Source organism: Schistocerca serialis, chromosome 11 (genome assembly GCF_023864345.2).
Source record: "Schistocerca serialis cubense isolate TAMUIC-IGC-003099 chromosome 11, iqSchSeri2.2, whole genome shotgun sequence".
Taxonomy (NCBI): domain Eukaryota; kingdom Metazoa; phylum Arthropoda; class Insecta; order Orthoptera; family Acrididae; genus Schistocerca; species Schistocerca serialis.
The window spans coordinates 58,773,570-58,799,065 of NC_064648.1; the positions used below are offsets into that span (position 1 = coordinate 58,773,570).

General features: G+C 38.0%; 1 protein-coding gene across 8 annotated transcripts in view; it reads right to left on the reverse strand.

The window, feature by feature from the left end:
• Window positions 1-19,690: 19,690 nt before the first annotated feature.
• LOC126427019 (zinc finger protein 493-like) overlaps window positions 19,691-25,496 on the reverse strand; it is a 99,307-nt gene continuing 93,501 nt past the window's right edge. For 5 of the 8 annotated variants that reach the window (XM_050089175.1, XM_050089177.1, XM_050089178.1 and 2 more), the window contains one exon: window positions 19,753-24,444. In XM_050089175.1, the coding sequence (XP_049945132.1) occupies window positions 22,119-24,444 (2,326 nt within the window). In that variant the 3' untranslated portion in view covers window positions 19,753-22,118. Of the gene's footprint in view, window positions 24,445-25,496 lie in introns of all 8 variants that reach the window. The other 3 variants (XM_050089182.1, XM_050089181.1, XM_050089180.1) reach the window with 3 other exon arrangements.

Below are 25,496 nucleotides of genomic sequence, written 5' to 3' on the forward strand. Positions count from 1 at the left end.
AGAGTTTGACAGAGCACTGAAATACCTGAGTCGAAACAAGGCCCCTGGAGTAGACAACATTCCATTAGAACTACTGACGGCCTTGGAAGAGCCAGTCCTGACAAAACTCTACCATCTGATGAGCAAGATGTATGAAAGAGGCGAAATACCCTCAGACTTCGAGAAGAATATAATAATTCCAATCCCAAAGAAAGCAGGTGTTGACAGATGTGAAAATTACCGAACTATCAGTTTAATAAGTCACAGCTGCAAAATACTAACGCGAATTCCTTACAGACAAATGGAAAAACTAGTAGAAGCCAACCTCGGGGAAGATCAGTTTGGATTCCATAGAAATGTTGGAACACGTGAGGCAATGCTAACCTTACGACTTATCTTAGAAGAAAGATTAAGAAAAGGCAAACCTACGTTTCTAGCATTTGTAGACTTAGAGAAAGCTTTTGACAATGTTGACTGGAATACTCTCTTTCAAATTCTGAAGGTGGCAGGGGTAAAATACAGGGAGCGAAAGGCTATTTACAATTTGTACAGAAACCTGACGGCAGTTGTAAGAGCTGAGGGACATGAAAGGGAAGCTGTGGTTGGGATGGGAGTGAGACAGGGTTGTAGTCTCTTCCCGATGCTATTCAATCTGTATATTGAGCAAGCGGTAAAGGAAACAAAAGAAAAATTCGGAGTAGGTATTAAAATCCATGGAGAAGAAATAAAAACCTTGAGGTTCGCCGATGACATTGTAATTCTGTCAGAGACAGCAAAGGACTTGGAAGAACAGTTGAACGGAATGGATAGTGTCTTGAAAGGCAAGATGAACATCAACAAAAGAAAAACGAGGATAATGGAATGTAGTCGAATTAAGTCGGGTGATGCTGAGGGAATTAGATTAGGAAATGAGACTCTTGAAGTAGTAAAGGAGTTTTGTTATTTGGGTAGCAAAATAACTGATGATGGTCGAAATAGAGAGGATATAAAATGTAGACTAGAAATGGCAAGGAAAGCGTTTCTGAAGAAGAGAAATTTGTTAACATCGAGTATAGATTTAAGTGTCAGGAAGTCATTTGTGAAAGTGTATGGATTGTAGCCATGTATGGAAGTGAAACATGGACGATAAATAATTTGGACAAGAAGAGAATAGAAGCTTTTGAAATGTGGTGCTACAGAAGAATGCTGAAGATTAGATGGGTAGATCACATAACTAATGAGGAAGTATTGAATAGGATTGGGGAGAAGAGAAGTTTGTGGCACAACTTGACTAGAAGAAGGGATCGGTTGGTAGGACATGTTCTGAGCCATCAAGGGCTCACGAATTTAGTATTGGAGGGCAGCGTGGAGGGTAAAAATCGTAGAAGGAGACCAAGAGATGAATACGCTAAGCAGATTCAGAAAGATGTAGGTTGCAGTAGGTACTGGGAGATGAAGAAGCTTGCACGGGATAGAGTATCATGGAGAGCTGCATCAAACCAGTCTCAGGACTGAAGACCACAACAACAGCCTTCTCGTTATGTTTGCTTACTAGTTGATGGGCTCTCTTAATTAAGTTCTTAGCAACTGTCGTTTGATTCAGTTGGACATCAGTAGTATGTTGTTCAGACCACGTACAAATTTAATAAGTGATTCACCTATAAAGGGTTTACCTATTACTTCTAATGGTGTTAGTCCAGTTGACAGATACGTCAGCTGAACAAATTAATATACATACCTGTCAGAAGTTAGTGTTACAGGAATAGTGTGAAGAATTGGTGCAAAGGGATGAAACTGAGCACAAAGCTTGTCAGATAGCTGCAAGTTTTTCAGGAACCCCTCCAGCTAGTTCTGCAGCATCTGTAGCAATCATTCCAAACAGCTCCTCTGCTGTCTCTTTTATACCTACATTTTTGGGAAAGCCGAATGGAGGTGTTACCACTTTCTTACAGAATGTTCGCGATCTGGGGCATTTTTGGACTTGGCCGAATGGAATATTACTAAACATAGTGAGGTCAAAGTTGCCAGATGACAGACGTAAGTACGTTTAATATGTTGATGCATTATAAAACGCAATAAAATCTCAAGCAGTTCAGTTCAATTCAATTTAGTTTATTACTACGAATCTTAGATCTCTTTTCTGGAAACTCCAAACAGGTCGTACATATTGGTTAATAATGGTGACACTCACAGGCTCATAAATGTATTTTATCACTAATATGCATTCTTGTGATCTCATACACATGATCATATGGCTCTCACCCTGACCAAAACAGCCCTGCCCTCTAACATACCACGACATTCATCAGACATAGCCCGACTATCACCAATTAACCCTTTACAGGTGTAGTGCGAAAGTCACAGGGACCTGCAGAAGTATGCTCCACAGAGTTCGTCGCAGTATTGTTTTGTTGCTGACCAGTCTAAGATGATGTGTCAAGATGCTGGCAGTGAAGTCCATAATGATGTCGAAGTTAGCTTCGTGATATGACCACACCACATGAAATGGTAATTTATAGTCAGCACAGGTAATATTATGCATAATTTTGGCCGATTTCTGAGTAACAGATTTTTAGTGTTCTAGACAGTTTCTTTTCTCGCCTAGAATAAAGCTTAAATATATACTAGCAGAGCTGCATTTTGCAGGTATTCTGTCAAGCCTCAGGGAAGGATTCCGACTAAGAGAAAATCTTCCCTTCAAAAGTATGTATGTGGTTTTATGAACAGATGTAGTCAGTTTGTTGCTCTTGCACCAACGTTGCAACTGAGCAAGCCCATCGCTCGTCTTTGCCTTAAGTCCCGCCCTGGAGTCTGCAGACACACCTACTAGGATGTCACCTGCATATGCGACAACACTTTCAATAGTATCTGCCCCAGATGTAACAGGGTCAATACTAAGATCCCAAACCAGTGGACCACTTACGTAACTTTGAGGACAGTCCTTGGTAATCTTTTTAATTACTTTTCTCTGAAGCCCTGGCATACGATTTAGCAGAGCACTATTCCGACAAATAAGAAGTCAGCTACTACAGAGACCATTTATCAATGTTAAGGCACAAGCTGAATTAAGATTTTGTTGATCAAATACGAGCTGCGTCAGGCGGTACATATGTGTTAGGGTGGGATGCCACATGTAATGACATGTTAATTGAGCTACCTAGAGCCAGAAGAATTGACGTCTTCATACGTGGAATAGATCTGCAGATATGTAGTGGAGTAAAGGTGGCCTCACATAATTCACTGCATGAGGCAGTAAGACTGACACATTTTTGCAAGAAGGCTGCAAGGTTCATCTCTGTCACAAAGCAATAAGCTGCGCCACGTTTTTGTAGACGACACGAATTCCAAACGCTGATATACACGTAGGGGGATCAGGCCCCACCACCCATCCTCAACGTAACGTGGGTAATGTATCCAGACCAAGACAGAAGTGTAAATTAGGTGACTTACATATGTTTAACGGACAATATGAGAGGAAGAGTTGCCAAAGTGTCAGTAGATACAGGGGCTCAAATTAGAGCATTATTTGTTTCTCTTAATGATAAGAGTGCACTTAAATCGTTTCGCTATAACATTAGTGGATTAAGAGAAGAAGTAATACTGCCCACAGGAAAATGTTTTTTAAACCTGCAGATGGATGGTAAGAATTATGGTTTTGATAGGTAAGTTGGGAGAAGACGCAGAAGGGATTTCAGTGTCATTCTACAGAAGGATATCCTACATCAGTACTGGGTGGTGGTAGATTATGGGGCGCATATTGTTAGATTCAGTGAGGCAACTATTTCGGCGAAATTCGCGACCCTCAATCACTAGGAATTTGTGGAATGAGGCCTCTTCCACAACCTCCAACAGAATCACATACATGGGCATTTGAAACTTACACAACTGGTAACAATCAGCGGTGACACAGGACCAACTTCACAATCCAAATGTTGCCTAGATTAGACTTTCTCGTTGATACACTCGGTCTAAACAACGTTCTCTACAGGTTGTTGATTCGTGTGAGAAGAAGTACAAATAAAATAGAGACACTGGTACAGAAGTTTTGTGCTCCAGTATTTACTGATGATTTTCGGTAAGAAGATATAGAGATTACACATGGAACAATACTTGACAGTGCTCAGGAAGTTGAAGAATTTCAGTGTGAAAATAAGTTAAAGTGTAAGAGCAAGAAGCAGCTGATAGAAGGAGAATTTGCACAGTAGCGACCTTACTTAAAAATCAGGCCTATGAGAAGTTAGCACAATTGCCAGTGTAAGTGAAATCTTTTGTACTCGGTAGTAAATGAATATGCTTGGTTGTTCGAGGAACAGCAGTATATATCAGTATACCTATCAGTATACCTACCCTCTACCCCATATCGACGAAACATTGGAGAGATTGGGAAACTGTAGGTATTTTACTACATTTTACATGTATTCTAATTACCACCAAATTCTGATTGCACCAGAATACCTAAAATACCGCATTTGTGGTTCCTTGAGGGTTGTATGAGTTTTTACACATGCCTTTCAGCCTTAGAAATGCGCCTGTCACTTTCCAATGACTCGATGACTTGTTAATAAGATGACTGAAGCCTACAACATCTTTTGTGTATTTGGATGACATGACATTTTCAAGGAGTACTGAGGAACATTTGGTGAGATTGAGGTACGTTTTATCAAGGTTAAAGCATACACATTTGAATTTAAAAGTTTTTTTTCTGCACAATCAAAGGTTAAGTACCTGGGACATATTATCAGTTAAGATGAAGTTAAGACAGATCCATAGCTAACCAAAGCAGTTGAGGCTCTTCCAGGCCCACTAACGATAAGGAAATGCAACTTTTCTTGCCTCCATTAATTATTATCGTCTTTGGTAAAGGATTTTGCTATGACAGCCAAACGATTAACTAATTTGTTAAAGTAAGGTGCAGTGCTTGAGCGGACAGAAGGATATGAATAGACTATGAGGAAACTTAAATATGATTTGACAGGTTCACATTATTAATATACTGATTCTGAAAAGCTTTTTATCCTTTGAACAGACACCTCGAATATGCTATAAGTGCCGTTCTTTGTCAGGAATAATTGCTAGCACTTAAATTCGGAGTCAACTATTGCAGATGTTATTTCTACAGAAGAAAATTCGCTGTGGTCTCTGATTATACTGCTCTTTTGTAGAGGCGCAGTTTAAAGGACCCTAGTAGTCATTTGACTCGTTGGGCATTAAAACTATCAAAATAGGATTATGACACATGCCACAAACCAGGCTGTTCATACCTGAATGTTGATGCACTGGGCCATAAGGTCAAAATGATTCATACTGACAATGTTTAAATAGAAGAATTGAGAGATGTACAATGTAGCTGGTACAATTCTCTTCAACATTTTGTCACAGTTGATTGTATTGTATGCCACAAAAAATTCCGCTGAGCAACAAAGTCATAATTGCAGAAAGAGTTGCAAGCATGTATAATAGCTCAGTATCATGACAGTTTGCGGGCATGTCATAATGGACAAAAAGCCATGAATGCCAGAATAGACACACAGTATTGATGAGAAGGTAGACAGACTGATGTTCATAAGTATATACAAAACTACTTGCCTTGTGGTCAGAGTTCAGTCCCACAATGGATTAAATTGCCTTGCAAACACTTATAGACGCTACAAATCCATTTCAGAATGTTGCCTTAGACAGTGTCAGACCGTTCCCACAGACCACACAGAATTATTAGTATATCCTATATACCACTGATCTAGATATCTAAGTCTAGTACAAGTTCCAGGTATGACTATAGGAATAGTAATGAGTGCCTTTGTAAATACTTAATTTTTATCATTCGGAGGCCATGATGATACTTTGACTGAACAGAGGACTAATTTAATGTACACCCTGTTTCTACAAGTGTACAAATTAGTATGAACCCAAAAATAGAGAAACACTCCTTATCATCCAAAAGCTAATAGCCACCTTCAATGTGTTCATCAAACAGCAGTTCGGATTTTGTCTTACTACATAAACCACTCAACGACTGGGACAGGTAGGTTGCCTATGTAACTTCTGCATAAAATAGTCATATACATGAATCAACTAGGTATACATCCTATGAGGAAGTAAATGGATGGCCTATGAGCTCCCCATTTGAAGATGATAAACACCCATCTGCCGTGGATCTGGCAGAAGTTGTCACCTAAAGGCTATCTGTAGGCAGATAAAGCAAAATAAATATAAGCTACCCAGAAACAAGATGAACGAAGTAACAAAGGGACTGTGCTTCCTCAGTGTAAACTTGGGGACCTACTTTTGATTTGTAACCCCATGATTAAGAAAGGGAAGACTAAGAAATTCATGTCTCAATACGAAATGCCTTATGCCATCACACAAGTAACTTCTGTTTATGCAGATATTCATTTTCTGACCATACAGTGGTAGTATATTCTGACTGGTTACAGCTGTACCATGGTAAAGCTCTGCCACCCTATGCACTGTCACTTACTTCAGTTCAAAATTATTTATGACAAGGCACAGGTACTATCATGCAGAAATGCAGGAAAAAAGGACAAGTTGCTGTCAGCTCATCCTCTGTAAGCCTTGAGAAATAAGCACCCTTATGCCTTGAGGTCATGGTAATGAGGTATCGTTTGTTCGAACGAGTTTTATGTGGTATTTTATTCTGTGTAGGAGTGATTTCACTATAGGAAGAAATTCATTTTATTGATGCTGTTTTGAGTAATAATTCTGTCATTCAGTCAGTCATTTTGACTGGCTAGTGCAAACGAATTGTGCTAGACTATAGAACCAGTCTCCAGTTGAGGCTAGTTGGCCATCTTTCTTTTGCAGTTTTTAATGCAAGATGCTGCCAAAATTGCTTTCTAAAGTAAGAGTGTGCCTTGCTGTATTATAAGTTACTGTATATTAACAGCAAAGTAACGAGAGAAGTGATAATGTAAATGATTAAAGTGTGACCGGAAGTAATTGCTTATACAGTGGACACGAGTTTAGAGAGATCAGTTGTTTTATAATAATCAAGTACCAGTAAAAGAGGATGTGAGGGGCTACAATTCAACATCATCAGGAGATTACTATGTTACTCAGTAAAGCTGTAAACCTTCCTATATGTGAGAACCATACTGTGGTGATACATGAAATAACTGTTAGTTTTACATTATGTGCACGAGAGACTTTACATCATGTGAAATGGATTTTTTACGAACGCATTTACACTATTCAAAACGAGGTTTACTCAGTACTACATTGTTATAAGATGAGAATTACAGTTTTGAGGTAGAACGATGTTTTACTTAACCAACTCATAAGCAGCATTGAAGTGAAATAGATAATTGGAGACGTTAAGTAACGAAGTCTCTTTCCAGTGGCTGATATTGATCGAATGGTTTCTTTACAACAATACATATTTTTCTTTTGCCGAGTCTCGTACGAAAAACACATACAACAAATTTTCACTTATTATCAGATGTCATGCTATTTCCACTTTACTATCAAAATTTACTTTAGAATTCACAGTTATATTGTCCACAATAGGCAAGTAAACTCCTTAATTTAATACATGAAGAGACAAGAGATAAGTGCATTCATTTATATAACAGTTAAGAACCAAATCTGCAACAACCAGGCGACCTCTATATCAAGTGCTTTGAGTTAATACTAAAGACTAATGCATGCAATGAGTACCCTACAGAGATCATGTACTTACACTCGCCTAAAATCTGCAAACCACAGCTATGAAATTACTCAAGACTCTCAAAGTATACACTAGTGGGAAGTTATAATGTACGAGGGCAGTTCAATAAGTAATGCAACACATTTTTTTTCTGAAACAGGGGTTGTTTTATTAAGCATTGAAATACACCAGGTTATTCCCCAATCTTTTAGCTACACAACACTATTTTTCAACGTAATCTACATTCAATGCTACGGCCTTACGCCACCTTGAAATGAGGGCCTGTATGCCTGCACGGTACCATTCCACTGGTCGATGTCGGAGCCAACGTCGTACTGCATCAATAACTTCTTCATCATCCGCATAGTGCCTCCCACGGATTGCGTCCTTCATTGGGCCAAACATATGGAAATCTGACGGTGCGAGATCGGGGCTGTAGGGTGCATGAGGAAGAACAGTCCACTGAAGTTTTGTGAGCTCCTCTCGGGTGCGAAGACTTGTGTGAGGTCTTGCGTTGTCATGAAGAAGGAGAAGTTCGTTCAGATTTTTGTGCCTATGAACACGCTGAAGTCGTTTCTTCAATTTCTGAAGAGTAGCACAATACACTTCAGAGTTGATCGTTTGACCATGGGGAAGGACATCGAACAGAATAACCCCTTCAGCGTCCCAGAAGACTGTAACCATGACTTTACCGGCTGAGGGTATGGCTTTAAACTTTTTCTTGGTAGGGGAGTGGGTGTGGCGCCACTCCATTGATTGCCGTTTTGTTTCAGGTTCGAAGTGATGAACCCATGTTTCATCGCCTGTAACAATCTTTGACAAGAAATTGTCACCCACAGCCACATGACGAGCAAGCAATTCCGCACAGATGGTTCTCCTTTACTCTTTATGGTGTTCGGTTAGACAACGAGGGATCCAGCAGGAACAAACCTTTGTTGTGACAGCACTACCAACAGAGATGTCAAGTTGAGCACTGAGTTGTTTGATGGTGATCCGTCGATCATCTCGAACGAGTGTGTTCACACGCTCCGCCATTGCAGGAGTCACAGCTGTGCACAGCCGGCCCGCACGCGGGACATCAGACAGTCTTGCTTGACCTTGCGGCGATGATGACACACGCTTTGCCCAACGACTCACTGTGCTTTTGTCCACTGCCAGATCACCGTAGACATTCTGCAAGCGCCTATGAATATCTGAGATGCCCTGGTTTTCCGCCAAAAGAAACTCGATCACTGCCCGTTGTTTGCAACGCACATCCGTTACAGACGCCATTTTAACAGCTCCGTACAGCGCTGCCACCTGTCGGAAGTCAATGAAACTATACGAGACGAAGCGGGAATGTTTGAAAATATTCCACAAGAAATTTCCGGTTTTTTAACCAAAATTGGCCGAGAAAAAAAATGTGTTGCATCACTTATTGAACTGCTCTCGTATAAGATGGTATTATCTCGAAGTTGTGTTAGCGTTTTGTAAACAAAGAATAACTGACACTGCAAGATATTACTAGCAGTCAGGCCAACTCATGCATATAGAGCAGCGTAAGTTACTGTTTGGCAGGACTTTTGCACGTCAGATGATCTATATTTTTTCTATGTGAAGGATAACACAACAAAAATAAGCCCTGGCCTTCGTAATTTGTGGTAGAATGTATAGTACCTCATGTGGATTGATCTGGTGAAACAAGCGATTTATGGTTACGAATTTTGCCATATGCCATTATAGGAAATGTATTACGCCTTTAAAAACCATACTTTCCTCCATTCTCCACCTAATTTACAATAGACTTCAGACATGAAATCCTGAACATCACAGTTATGTGCATTGTCAGAAGACACTGCTACATGTCGAGACCATAGATCCAGCATGACAAAAATATAGGATATCAAGGGTAGGTCAGGAGAACAAAAACATAGATAAGTTGAATTATATACTACTTCTGTATCACAAATGACTTAACTTCATTACCAAACAATGATACCTGAAAGGCACTAAAGACACAGAAGGTGTCAAATGTAGTTTCACAGCAATGGTTTGTGAAAGGTAATGTGTACTTATGCCCCATTCTATATGAAGTTAAGAGACAAACAATTTTCAAACAACAGTAGCATCTTCACTGTCATATGGACAAATAAGAATTACATACGGTTCTGCAAAGAAGGGTAAATGCATTGATTGTTGTAATTACACAGTGATGGACTAACTGCTCTTGTCACTGTGACAGTTACTCTAAAAACAGGCATGCCATTCAAAATGTTTCAAATGGCTCTGAGCACTATGGGAGCATCTGAGGTCATCAGTCCCCTAGAACCGCTGTGGTCATCAGTCCCCTAGAACTTAGAACTACTTAAACCTAACTAACCTAAGGACATCACACACAGCCATGCCCGAGGCAAGATTCGAACCTGCGACCATAGCAGTCGCGCGGTTCCATACTGAAGCGCCTAGAACCGCTCGGTCACAGCGGCCAGCTGTTCTACATTACTCGTCGTCATTGTGCAAAAGCGGACCTCAGATATTATCTACATCCTCTATTGAATAAAATGTGGCATTCATCAGTACAAAATCACATTTATCAAGCAGTTCCTGGCTGATGCACCTGGCACCACACCAATTTCAGCCTTGCTCACTCCTTCAAGAAAAAATATGAATAATGAAGTCTTTTTCCAATGTGGTCGCCACCAATGTTATCAGTTACAATCATTAATTAAATACTCACTAACCCACAATTTTGTGCATCTGTCCCTCTAGTGATGTGTTTTACCTGCCAATTAGGCTCTGCTATTTTGATGACCTGAATGCGAACGCATCTGATGCCCACCATTCCGTTTATAGGAAGATTTAGAATGCTTCATGCAATCTGTTCAAATTCTCTGTGCTTCCCCATCTCTCACTAACCAAGAGAGCAGTGGATATGCATACATTACTGATACAGGTTTCTTTTGCGAACCTTTCATATCCACTGATATGTACCACATTATGCATTCACACGTAGTACATTATAAGTAACTACACAATTGGATACACCCCAGAGCCTTACACACCTACAAAGTTAATGTACTACTTGTCAGCACTACATCACTGAGAAAAACCTTAAATGCTTTGACTCTTTTAACTCATTTACTTAACTCACGTATCTACAGTCGTTTCTGCTCATTTCACATTCCTTTACCATATTTAGCTTTGACATACTTTTATAGCAGCAGAATAAAATTCTATGGCTTCATGACACAAATCTTGTATGGAAGCAGCACACTCTTTTCGATTCCTACCACTTGTAAGTTCATTACACCTTGATATCCTGATGAGATGACGAAAAACATCTGATTCATCTAGAAACGAGCTCCTGCCATTCCTTTAGCTTCCCTTTATGATTAACTTGGAGTAACTGTAGTGCATGGTGTCACCTCTTTTCCTGTTAATGTATTTCTGTTTTCCAGTTCATATTGTCATGTTCTGCGATCTGTTTTTATCACCTAATTTAACCAGTTAGGTCCCTCAACAGTCACAAGACTACAGTCCTAGCCATCATGAGTTTGGACAGTTAATCATGATTCCCTTCCTAGTTCACCTCCCACTCTCATTGCACCACCCATTATATTTTAATGAATTACAATTATAAATGTAACCAATACTCTCAATTTTAATTTCGTTACAGATAACTGAAGCTGGTTTGGCCATTTTCCTAACAGCCAAGCCCTCTATTCTTTCTCATAGCTCACCAAGGAAGTTATCACTATTGGGTATGTCTACTGGCTCCCATTTTGACATCCTTGTCCTAAATCTAACATTTCCATATTCATGCCAGTTTACATAATGGACGCTTCGAAAATGTGGTTTCATTCTCATTAATTTTCAGAAAAGTGGATATATAATCTCACTTTTATTTTTTCAACAAAGTATAGAATTAGCACACTACAGTAAATCATACACATTAGCCAACTGTTGAGCAAATTCTGCAATATGCCAGGCTAAAAAAGTCTTCTGTTCTTTCTAAAAGCATGCCAAAAACAACTGGCTGTGAATTCAGTCCCCTCAAAATTCAGCCCTGCTCAACATACTTCATCAGTATTTTTTCAAAAGAATAATGATCTTTTAAACTTTTGCAAAGTTTCAAGACAACTAGCACCTGTGAACACACTATAAATACTACCGATCAATCATCTTGATTGCGATGCCGTCGAACCTTGGTACCCTGTTGCTGTTGCCTCTACACGAGTGCTATCTCTTGCAGCATGCAAGCAGAAACGACCAGACAATGTGTACTACCATCTCTGTCTTTTCACAGATTTAATTCTCCTTCACTGCATTACAAACACTGTTCATCCTGTGAACAAACAGTCACAGTCACAGTACCACTCCGCATTGCTATGCAAGTTTGGTTTAATAGAAGTGCAGCTGTGCTGAAAACAAATTTGGTACCCCTGATCAGACTGATGATGACCAATGTGATAAAGCTCCCCAGCGAGCTTCGTTCTTTGTTACGCAGTATCATGAAATCCTAGTATCCTGGCATGTGCAGCTCAATCACATTGAAGACAACTTTTGGTTACCAACTGACAAATCCATAATATAGCCGCTGTGCTAATACTGAAATACGAAGAACTTAAAAACGCGATCCAGCGTGACTTAATAACTCCACACAGGGAACTGTGCAAACTGACTGCTACTTTGGAAGTAACCAAAGCCTTACAGATCTTGTTGTGTAACACCCACGCAACAGTTGCATGTTAACACCCTGCACACTACCATTCAGTCAAGACTGCAACAGAGCCTCAGCCCTAACTTAGTGCCAGCTGAAACCTTCCAGCAAACCATAACTAATAATTCATTTCATGCATCAGTACACATGCAAATGATCTACTCCATCTAGGAATCAACCTTGCTGTATTATTGCACTGCTGCTATTGTACAACTGTTATGATCTACATATGTTTTAAATGTGCAGATATCCCTGCCCATAACTTGCAACAGTCGCAAATTTGAGTGTTATCACCTTCTCTTTCTCTGTCGCCTGTGTGGCTGCCTATGAACGCAATGTTTGGCAAACGGGCATCCTGATTGTTTCCAAGGGTTGTCCATCACTCTGCCATGTAGTTCGAGTTTCAACTGTGCATTCACAGGGAAAACTACAGAATTCTCTTGCTCTCACATTGTTGTTGCAATGCACAAATCTTTATTTATGCCCACTCAAAACAGATTACTGTATTTGGTAGCACAGTCAACTATAATAGCAGTTCTCTGCTGTGACCATGCATTTACAATCCAGACTTCTCGAGTTTCTCTAACGGTAGACTGTTATTCAATGTTCTTATTATGATGTATCACACCCACCATTAGGTTATTTGCTCATTTAACTTACACACAGAATAGCATTTAAATTTTTCTTCTAATTTTCCTGAAACACCTTTTGTGCTTGCACCCAATCGACAGCCTGCCTACACTAATCTAAAAAAATCAAAGACTCACCTTCTGCAAACCATTGATGAATACTAGCTTGGGAAAATTGCAAGTTACCATTGACCACGGCATTGCACACATCACTGAGTGGAGTAAGCTGGAATGTATCTTCCAGTCACTGTAGTTGTCCTCAGAATGGTTATATGGATCATATGTATTCCAGGATACTGTGAACTATTCAGATCACCAAACCAGTGGTGCACAAGCATCTGCTGTTGGGTAATTTTATACTTAAGTGGATTTTGGATCCTGGCGCAATTCAGTCACGACTCTCGTTTATGACTAAGCATTAGGAGATGGGATGCTAATATGTATTAGGTAGTTTCCATTGTATAATTTTGTTATTCAGCGTATTTTGCAACATGGGCGAGCATTAAATTCCACTTAGTTAAGGACCAAACAAATGATATAGGATTTAATAACCAATATCAATTAAGTTAGTTATTGAGTTAGTTACGTGTTCCATTGATCAATGGCACGGAAAAACTATTATGAGGTGGAACGTGTCAAATGCACAAGAAATGCGCACAGGAAACAAGTTGCTTTTTTTACTTACATTATAGTGTTTACATTACCTAAATATTTCTATTATCTACCCCATCCTCTTAAATGGCACAAAATGCATATATTATATCTCCAGATTTATTTACTCATATTCAAGAATTCATCTATGGTATAGAAGGAGTTGTCAAGGAGTTATGATTTCAATTTGTTTTTGAAACTATTACTGCCATCTGTCAGACATTTTATTTCATCTGGTAATTTATCGAAAAGTTTTATAGCAGCATATTTTACCCCTTTCTGTGCCAAAAATAGGTTAAGTAAAGGATAGTGTAGGTTTTTCTTTTTTCTGGTATTGTAATCATGAATGTCACTGTTGATTTTGAACTGGTCCATGTTGTTGAGAAAAAATTTCATTACTGAGTAAATGTACTGTGAAGCAGTTGTAAGAATTCCTAACCTTTTAAACAGATGCCTACAAGATGTGCAACTATGAACCCCACACATTATTTTAACTACTTTCTTTTGACCAATGAATACTGTTTGCCTAAGTGTTGAGTTGCCCCAGATTATTATTCTGTATGACATCAGAGAGTGGAAGTATGCAAAGTATGTTAGCTTACTAATTACTACATACTCAAAATTGGCAATTATTCTGATTGCAAAAGTTGCTGAACCTAGTCGCTTTAGGAGATCCAAAACACGAATTTTCCAATTAAGATTATCATATATATGTACACCCAAAAACTTAGTACGCTCTAGCCTGGCTACAGACTTCTTTTGATGTGTTATGTTTATTGAAGAAATTAAACTTTTTGCAGCAGAAAATTGGATATACTGTGTATTTGCGAAGTTCAGAGGAAACCCATTCACAGAATACCAATTAATAACTTTTCAAAAGACCTTATTTGTATCATTTTCTATTGGACTTTCCTTTACTCGATTAATAATTATGCTTGTATCACCAGCAAACAGTGTCAGTTCAACATCTTGATTCACATAAGAAGGGAGGTCATTCACATACATCAAGAACAGGAGGAGACCCATGATCAAACCTTGTGGAACACCTAATGTAATTTCATTCCAGTTAGATGAAGTGGCAAACTCCTTAAAATCACTAGAAGCTTACAAGGAGACTTTTTCCTTCCTGTTCTGTAGATATGACTTAAACCACTCATATGCTTTTCCATTTATACCTTAGGATTGTAATTTCTCTAACATAATGTCATGGTTCACACAATCAAATGCTTTGGATAAGTCACAGAATATTCCTACTGGTGACATTTTACTATTTAAACACTCTATTATGTAGAGAGTGAAATTGCATATTGCTGTCTCAGTGGAACAGCATTTCTGAAATCCAAACTTTGATTTACTAAGTATCCCATTACTGTTGAGATAGCTAACCACTCTTGAGTACATTACTTTCTCAAACATTTTTGAAAATGCTGTAAGCTAGGATACTGGCCGGTAATTATTGGCATCTGTGGTTTCCCCCTTTTGTAGAGAGGCCTCACAATGGATATATTTTAACCAGTCTGGAAAAATTCCCTGAGTCAGTGATGCATTACATATGTGACTCAAAATATCAACTGCAATTGCTCCAAATTATTTTGATGTCGTCTACTATTAAAGAACATTTATTTTTCAATGATTTACTAACTTTCCTTATTTCACAAGAGTTTGTTGGATGAAACCTAATCCGACTAAAATTTTTCAAAACTGACTTTTCCATGTGCTGCCTGGCTTTTTCTTTTGAACTATTCTCACCAATTTTTTCTCCTACACTTAAGAAGTGATTGTTAAATACATTGGCTACCTGTGTAATGTTGGTTAATATGGTCTCATTCTCTTTATCAGTAATACTACCTACCCCACTGGTTGGTTTTCCTGTCTCCCTCCTAACAACATTCCATATTGATTTGATTTTATTGCTGGAGTTGTTAATTTGTTCTCTAACATATATATTTCTTGATTTCCTTACAACTATTCTCAGTGTGTTACAATAATTTTTGTAGTGTAAAACTACTTCTTGCTGTCTCATACAGTTTTCTTTTTCTTTCTGAAGACACATTAATACCTACAATAATCCAAGGTTTCTTTAAAAATATTGTGGTGTTACATTTAGTAATTTTCTTTGGAAAACAATGTTCAAAAAGGGATATAAATTTATTAGGAAATATGCTGCATTTATCATTAGCATTTGGATCATTATATATATCTTCCCAGTTTACATTTCCTAAACTTTCTCTGAAGTGATCTATAGATACCGGGTTGAACACCCTCACACTTTTACTTAATGGTTTCTGAAGTGTACATCCTGTTATGTTTTGTAAGTTAATCAGTTGTGCATCATGGTCAGATAATCCATGTACCACAGGGAAGGCATGTGTTTGTTCTACATCCTCTTGCTGTACAAATACATTATCTATTAGAGTACTACTGTCTTGAGCTATACGTGTAGGGATACTGATTACTGATTCTAAGTTATATGTTGTTAACAACACTTCTAGTTCACTTTTCCTATCAGAATTGCTTAGAAAAGTTAACACTGAAATCACCCCAGATTAATAACTTCTTCTTTTTGTCTGATAGACAGCATAATAGGGAGTCAAACTTTTTTATGAATAGCTCCCAATCTCCTAGTGGAAACCTGTACACTGTTGCTAATATCAACATTATCTAGCTGAAGTTAACATGCAAAAAACCTCAAAGTGCTGATCAACACAAAATTTGCTCACTTCAACAGTTCTATATTTATACCTTTGTTTATGAAAATGGCAACTCCTTCTTTATCCATACTAGAACTACAAGTGTAAATTGCTAAATGATACCCATTTATACTGACATTTTCCATCCCCACAGTTACATGGTGCTCAGACAGACAAAGTATATGAATCTCATTCTTATTTTCGAGATCATCTACATACATTATCAGCTCACCTACTTTTTTTTATTCCTCTGATATTTTAGTGAAGTTGATATCATCCTTACCTTTATCCTTGTTTGCTGTGCATGAAGTTTCTTTTCTTCTATTTTCCTTGGTTGTTGTCTGTCTGGAAATTGACTTTAATCTAAAAGGACCTGTCTGCCTTGGTCGCAATAACCACAGGGATCACCCCTTGTGTGACTGTGGCCCCCCTTACAGTATCTGCTAATAGAGAAGCTAATTTATCTTCCCCTTTCCTAATAAGGTGCAGGCCATGTGTAGTGTAGCCCCACCTACCAATAGCATCAACTGGACCAACACTCATGTGAGACTTTGCCGGTCTCTGGAGCATCCTGTTCAGTTCAGTGTTAAAATGCGATACCCAGGGCTGATCATAGCGCTGAAATACCTCCAAAAACCCAACATTCGTGTGCCCAGTTTCTGCTCCTATTTTATCCAGGTGACTCCTAATACTATACCCTGGATTCATAGCCAGGCTGCTTACTGCTCCCCCAACTATAATTACCCGATTTTCCTTCTCAAAGTCCTTGCATAGCTGACATAAGTTTTCTGTCACCTGGCTAAGGCTAGCACTTGGTTTCACAAAACTTATGACCTGGTACTCTTTCCCTAATTTCTCCTGTAGATGTTGGCCCACACCCCTCCCATGACTGCCACCTATAAGCAGAATTTTTCTTTTCCTATTCTGGTTTGATCCCGACCTGTCTTTTTTCTTTAAGCTAATATTCTGCTTCAACCTACATTCAACTAAATCTGGATGAGGCCCTTCCTCCATTACTTCAGATAGCAAGCCAAACTGATTTCCTAACTAAATTTTATAAGTTTTATCAACCGTTTCCCTTTCCCGCCCTTTGCTTGCTCCCTTTTACCAGCGCCCAGAGTACTTTTCCTCCCTTAGCTTACATAATTCCGAATTCGCGATTTCTAATTCAGCCTTAAGGGCACAAATCTTTGCCGCCAGTTCCACGATTTTTCTATCCTTTCTATGTAACCTACACTGCCATGGAAGAGCCTCATTATCTATCCTTGTTTCCTCTCCGCTACACTCTCCCCAATGAAACCACAACCTACAGTCTACACAGACCACTCCCTCTTTCAAATTTCTACGGCAACCACCACACTTGTCATACATGGTTTGATAGTAAAACATGACACAAAAGCAGAAAATAACTTCAACAGCACAATAGGTTTTAACCTGTCCCAGTATGCAACTGAACACTAATGTAAACAAAGTTATAAACTTGGCTCAGAAACTTTTAATCAACTACACAAATTCTGGATGAGAGACACGAATTAATTTAACTTTGAAGAGCTAAGTCTAGTCAAAAACAAATATCTACACTCATACGAAATTTACGCCAAAATATGTAAACAACAACGCAACTGCCGGGCTTTACAAAATATTTCCTTTTCGATGTAATTACGTTTAGAAAAGCAAAACCTTCAATACATAGATTAGATGCACTAGTCTAAAATGTAATATTAACTAAATTAGCTCTTATTTCAATATTAATCGCTTAACTTAGTGAGAGCTTCATACACGCACATATGCCTGGCTACAGGGCTGTCAACCTAAGTACATGAAATAAGATTTAATAAAACAATGAAAGTGTTACAGTTGTCTTAATGAGATTAGTTTATTATGGATATATAATCAGTTTGTAATGTATCCTTCAATAACTTTGTAATTTTAACTTTTATACTACAAACTGCAGAGATTATAGGAAAAGTAATAAATCTTATTAATATTATTGAGCTAGACCTCCTTTTGTATGGAAATAACCAGCCAACCTTCGATGATGCACCCATTTGATGCAGTGTTGCAGCCTTTCATGATCTGTGAGGCTATACCTTCACAACTGGTAACAACATTTGCTGGCCCCAATGCTGTCATTCTGAACCACAATACTCAATCACTGTCCAATGGCATCACCATTGCACCAGCTTAGCCACTGCCCAGCTGATGTATCTTGGCAGCCCTCATGCTGTCCCTATTGGCTCAGTACAAAGTCAGCACACCTGTTGCCTCGGCACCACCACACCACTGTATCAGTGCATCATTTTAGTTGGCTGCGTATATTTCTACAATAGCCAAAATTATTTCTACAATAGCCAAAATTGGCCAATTCGAAATCTAAATTATTGTAGTAATATTTCTCACTTCTTAAATACTTTTAGTTTTCTATTCATGTCCACTTTTTTTACTGCATTTTGGAAATTATTTGTTTCCCCTATTATAACGTTGCATCCTTCAGCAAGAGCCACCGGTCCAAAGGAGCATTTTCAAACATCAAACTACTACTTTTGTAATTTTGAAATAATTAGCCTGCTGCTATGGAGGAGGAGTGAAGTGTGTGTGGTACATTGATAGACCGAGTGGGGAACACTTTATGAAATACGTTTCACTTCAGAGCTGTGGCTAGTCAGGGGCTAGTTCTGTATCAGTTACCGTTGTACATACCTTGTTCACATTCATACAATTCTGACAGTGAGGATACTGATGGGGAGACACTTCCGAGAAGCATCCTTAGTGAGGAAAACCTAGAAAACCATCCAGCAACCAATGATACCGCTGTTAATGGCCACATGGGGCCATAGGGCATAGCCGGGATAAATTTGGCTCACTATTGGCAACCAGCTTTCAGTCTGATCAGAGGTGTGCTTCTATCCCATTCTCCAGCACTATGCCCCTCAGTCTGTTAGTGGCTAAGAAGTAAAGTTCTGATGTAAATACCAGTTAGTTGTTTTAAAGTACTCCTCATTGTTGTTTTTTTTAAACAATATGCTTGATTACCCTTACTCCTGGATCCACAACCTACAACTGACTTGTCCTTGACAATTCTTATACAACAGTTTATTCTGTAGTGATTAGCTTAGGTTATTATTTTAATAGGTGCAGTTACACTCTTTAATTTGTTGGTATGTACAGTGTTTATGTAGACTCAGTTCTTTGGGTGGTTTTCCACACAACCACTGAATATGTTTATTTTCTGAGTACATCTCGTGTACCAGAGAAACACCATATGACCCATCCTTAGCTGACGCCTACAGATATCCAGTCCATATTGTGTACCTTTTTTTAACATGTTACTACAAATTTTACTGTTTCTTAGAGATTCATAATATGTATAGTCGCCACACTTTGTAGTACATTTTCAGATTCATTGGAATATAAGGCTATTGTCCAGAAAGCCGGTTTTTCTTTCCTTTTATTGGAAAATAATATTTAATACAAATGAATGTGGATGTTGTCTATTATGAATAACCAATACAGCAGTTGTGGATGTACTATCATGGGAAAGATGAAATACAATGTAATCATATCACTACAAAGTGTCACAGCTGAAGTGTAGCAACACAGAACAGTGCCAATCACTTAATTATAACTATCTCCCATTGTTACACATATGATGAAACATACTAAACCACTTTCGACAATAACAAATAGGTAGGAAATCAAAATTACAAACAATCGTTCTGAAATTGAAACTGAAGCATAAGTACAATTTTCCAAAAACCTCATGTATATTTACCACAAATTAAGAAAAATATCCACAATGGAATCATCTTTGAATATAATACAAGAAATATTTAGTGCTCACGTTCTGAGCTCTCTCACGTGTTGTTCTTGTGTATAAAAAAAACTGGAATCAAATCATAACACCTAATGTTTGTTTACCTATTTCTTTTTTTTTTTTTTGTAGAACTTACGCAGTATTAGATGCTGAACAAGTAATTAAGAGCTTTGGTGGATAACACTTACCTATATTATCTCTGAATTATGTACAGAGCTTTGTGAAACAAAAATATTTCACAAAAAATATAGCTATTGTGCACTAGTGTAAATGGCAACCAAGCATGATGAATTTCTTAGATTACACATTTCCGCATCTGACCCATTTAAATGAAGATGCACTGATGGGCAAAAATGTCAAGAACACTGTTCATGAGAAGAATGAACACCATGTTGTATGCACATGATGCAATAAGCAGTTTACAAGTATATAAGCAGACCAGATATTTACACTTTTTGGTCTATCAGTAAGATGAGCTGCAAACATGTAAATTTAATGATGTAAATGACTTTAGCAAAGGGCAAGTTAAAGTGGCATTGCAGTTGGGAACTAGCACCTCAAAAAATGGTACAATGGATCTATGCTAGTGTTGTGAACATCTGAGGAAATTGGCTGAAAGGTAATAAGTCCATAACATTATGATAAGATGTAATACATCTATACTTCTTCACAAAGTATGGAGGTCAGAAGCTTGCCTGCTCTGTAAAGCTGGGTATGTGGCAACATGTGACATATCTAATGACAGAAAACAACGCTGGGGCAGCCATACACGTTTTGGAACTCACAGTTCAATGTACATTGTGGAACGTGTGGCTCTGGAACATATGGTCACTGTATGTTTCCATACCGATTCCACCAAAATGTTCACTTGCAACTGCAGTGGGCAAGGGATCATTGAGGCTGGAGTGAGGGTCAATTCAAATGTTAACTGTCAGGATGGGTGACATTTCCTGTTACACCAGGTCAGTTGCACATCCGGATATGCTATCATCTAAATGAATGGCACCAAATAGAGGGCCCATTATGCTATGGGGGCAGTCACTTTGGCTCCTGTGGGACACCTGTTAGCAACAGAAGGCATCATGACAGTTGCAGACTACGTGACATTTATTGCAACTGCATGGATTCCTTCATTCCTGGTGTGGTCTCCCATAGTGGAGGCATCTTTCAGCAGGATAATTGTCCATGTCACATGTGCATGGTCTGAGTAGCATGGTAACTAACACTGATGTCTTGACCATACCATTTAGCTAATCTAAACGTGTGGAATACAACTGGTGCAACATACACCCAGAAACATGTAAATGATGTGTCAAGTCCATATCATTTAGAATTTTCAAACTACTGTATTCCAAAGGTGGCCAAATATGCTATTAAGCAGGTTCTTATATTTGTTGTTACGTTTACTAATGCAGGATTACTACCAACAGAACACAAATGTACACACTATTAATGACACACCAAGTCTCTTGCGAAAACATATCTGAGTAAAATAATTGTTATAATCATGTTTCTCCAGTATTGAGTTTACTAGCCTCGATGAAGCAAGTGCTTTTTAGAGTCACTATTTCTAAAATACAGAGTTACATGTACTACATGATGACTTTGTTTGGAATATTAAGCAGCAAGTCATCACATTTCCTTGGCCTTATACTGAATATTGCAAGATACTTATGATTACTGACAAATGTAAGGATTTATCACAATTCACAATCTTCTTGTCACAAGGTAATAGGAAAAAGCAGCAGTGCTAATGACAAAAACATATTTGATTCATGTATCTTGAGTATTTGGTAATACGATTTCATGGCATCTGAAGCTACATATATGAATTTTTTGTCACATTATCTGTTAGCACTCTATAGTACACATCATTACAAGTTTTTTCACAATTCTACTAGATTTTAAAGTTATTTCACCGAAAGTACAATTTATTGTCCCCTGGTACATACATTATTTTATAGGCCTTCAGGGCACCAACCACGAAAACCTATTTGTGTAAACTAACACATAATTACATTTTCTTTCTGACGTGAAGTAATGCATGTGTCTTGAGAGTATCCAAGTAAGTGAAACTTTTGTCACAGATCTCACATTTGAGAGGTTTCTTTCCAGTGTGAATTAATGAATGTTTCTTGAGATTACCTGACATAGTAAAAGATTTCCCACAAATCTCGCACATGTAAGGTTTCTTTCCAGTGTGAATTAATGTGTGTTCCTTCAGATAGCATGACAACGCAAATGCTTTCCCACATATCTCACATTTGTGAGGTTTCTCTCCAGTGTGAATTAATACGTGTTTGTTAAGATTGCCTACTATAGTAAAAGATTTCCCACAAATCTCACATTTATGAGGTTTCTTTCCAGTGTGAATTAATACATGTTTCTTGAGATCACCTAACATAGTAAAAGATTTCCCACAAATCTCACATTTATGGGGTTTCTTTCCAGTGTGAATTAATAAATGTTTGTTAAGATTGCCTAATATAGTAAAAGATTTCCCACAAATCTCACATTTGTGACGTTTACTTCCAGTGTGAAATTGTGAGTGTGTCTTGCAATTATCTGCCCTAGCAAAAGATTTCCCACAAATCTCACATTTGTGAGGTTTATTTCCAGTATGAATTAATGAGTGTTTCTTGAGATCACCTAACATAGTAAAAGATTTCCCACAAATCTCACACTTGTGAGGTTTCTCTCCATTGTGAATTAATACATGTTTGTTAAGATTGCCTAATACAGTAAAAGATTTCCCACAAATCTCACATTTGTGAGGTTTCTTTCCAGTGTGAATTAATACATGTTTGTTTAGATCACCTAACATAGTAAAAGATTTCCCACAAATCTCGCACATGTAGGGTTTCTTTCCAGTGTGAATTAATACGTGTTTCTTGAGATGGCTTGACATAGTGAAAGATTTCCCACAAATCTCACATTTATGCGGTTTCTTTCCACTGTGAATTAAAACATGATTCTTGAGATAGCCTGACGCAGCAAAAGATTTCCCACAAATCTCGCATTTGTGAGGTTTCTTTCCAGTGTGAATTAATAAGTGTTTGTTAAGATTGGCTAATATAGTAAAAGATTTCCCACAAATCTCACATTTGTGACGTTTATTTCCAATGTGAAATAATGTGTGTGTCTTGCAATGATCTGCCCTAGCAAAAGATTTCCCACAAATCTCACATTTGTGGGGTTTATTTCCAGTGTGAATTAATAAATGTTTCTTGAGATTACCTAATATAGTAAAAGATTTCCCACAAATCTCACATTTGTGAAGTTTCCTTCCATTGTGAATTAATGAGTGTGCCTTCAGATAGCTTGAAAACACAAAAGCTTTCCCACACATCTCACATTTGTGAGGTTTCTTGCCAGTGTGAATTAATATATGTTTGTTAAGATTGCCTAATATAGTAAATGATTTCCCACAAATCTCACATTTGTGAGGTTTATTTCCAGTGTGAAGTAATGAATGTTTCTTAAGACCACCTAACATAGTAAAAGGTTTCCCACAAATCTCGCACATGTAAGGTTTCTTTCCAGTGTGAATTAATTTGTGAGCCTTTAGATAACGTGACTGGGCAAACCATTTCTCACAAATATCACATTTGTGAAGTCTTTTCCCAGTATGAATGGAAACATGTCTCTCGAGATCACCTGACCTAGCAAACAATTTGCCACAAATACCACATCTGTCAGTTCTGTTGGCAGTAAGTAGATCAGCCTGGGCGCTGACATTAACAGCTATAGACAAAGTTCCATAATTACTTGTTTTCTCTCTATCATTTGTCATATGTGTGTTACATATGTCATTAGAGGGCTTCTTTGAATCTTTCCAAGTTTCCTTACATGAAGACTGGTCATTGTGTTCTGTGACAGAAACTTCTGCCTCGCTATCCAACGAGGTAGTGGTTTGATGCTCATCACTATGTGCATATTTTTCATGACTGTCAGCAGTTAAAACTTGACAATTCTCACTCATTGTCATATGCTTTTTCAAGCCAACATTACTGTGAAATACCTCACCACACCACTTACAAACATACGAAGGTGGTTGCGTTCCATCAATGTGCATAAACACATGCATTATGAGTCTGTATTTTGAAGTAAAGCTCTGTTGGCAGAAATTACAGCTATATACATGTAATTCCTTTTCCCTCTTACTACAGTCATATTTGGTGGCAACTGAGCATTCCTTATCAATAGTCACATCTTCTGTATTGGTACTGAACCCTTGTGTTGACTTCTCCATGTCTATCATCAACTCATCCTGGACCAGTCTATGGTGACAAGTTTCTTCACATGATATGCTGCAACTCCCACCAGTAGTCTGAGTAAATCTGAAGAGTGAGGAGGATAACGTTAAATATTGAGATATACAACAAAGAAACAATATTTGAGTGACCATAAATCCAGTACTATAGGTCACAAGTCATAAAAGTGCATAAGAATTGACATATTCAGTAACTGTTACTGATTTAAAATTATAATATTCCACCAGAAGTAAGGAACTGATGAGGTAAAAGTGGTTTAAAACGAAAATAACCAGAGGAAATTCAATAATGATTATTCTGAGTCACTGCTGATTTGATCTGAAATTTTTGGATTAGAACTAAAATACTTCACTTTCACATGTTACAATCTTTTTAAAATACAGTGCTACAAGTCAATAGTCTACAACAATTTATGAAATGTATCAAAAAATTAATCAGTTACATGTTTTAATTCAAAATTTTTAAGTTCAAGGTATTTCAGATTTATTTAAGAGACATAATTTCTAAATGTTCCTCTTCGATTATGTTAGCCCTGTAAGTGCATTCTCCTTGTTTCGCCAACACTTTCACCTCTACGAATGGTAAATTTATTTCACCTGGTAAACGATTTTTTTTGTTTGATTCCAAATAAATCAATCACTAGTGCAAGCATCAATATTTTCATTCGTTATCTACAATGGATGTTGATCAGCTGGACAATGACTGTTCATGAACAAGAATCAAGGTGACATCAATCACGGGAATAAATTTGCATACTGATGAATGAATGTGAATGACACACTTGCAGATGGTTTTAATCTAAAACTGTTTTTGGCACTGCAACTTATATGAAGCCTTCCACAAATGGAAATATTGTCTAAACAGATGGAAATTCTTGTAAATTTTCCAGTACACCTGGAGTGAGCCTTGTTGAAAATTTTTACATCTTCCCAACATCTGGTCTCCTGCCATTGCAGAACACCATTGACTGAAGGACACAAACACAAATGGTCACATCATCACCCATTAAATACTGAAGGGTAACACTACACACTGAGTGGCAGTGATAACAGCTGATGCATGAGCTACACCTGTAGTATCTGGGTTTCATTATTAAACCTGCAGTTAAACCCTTTCCC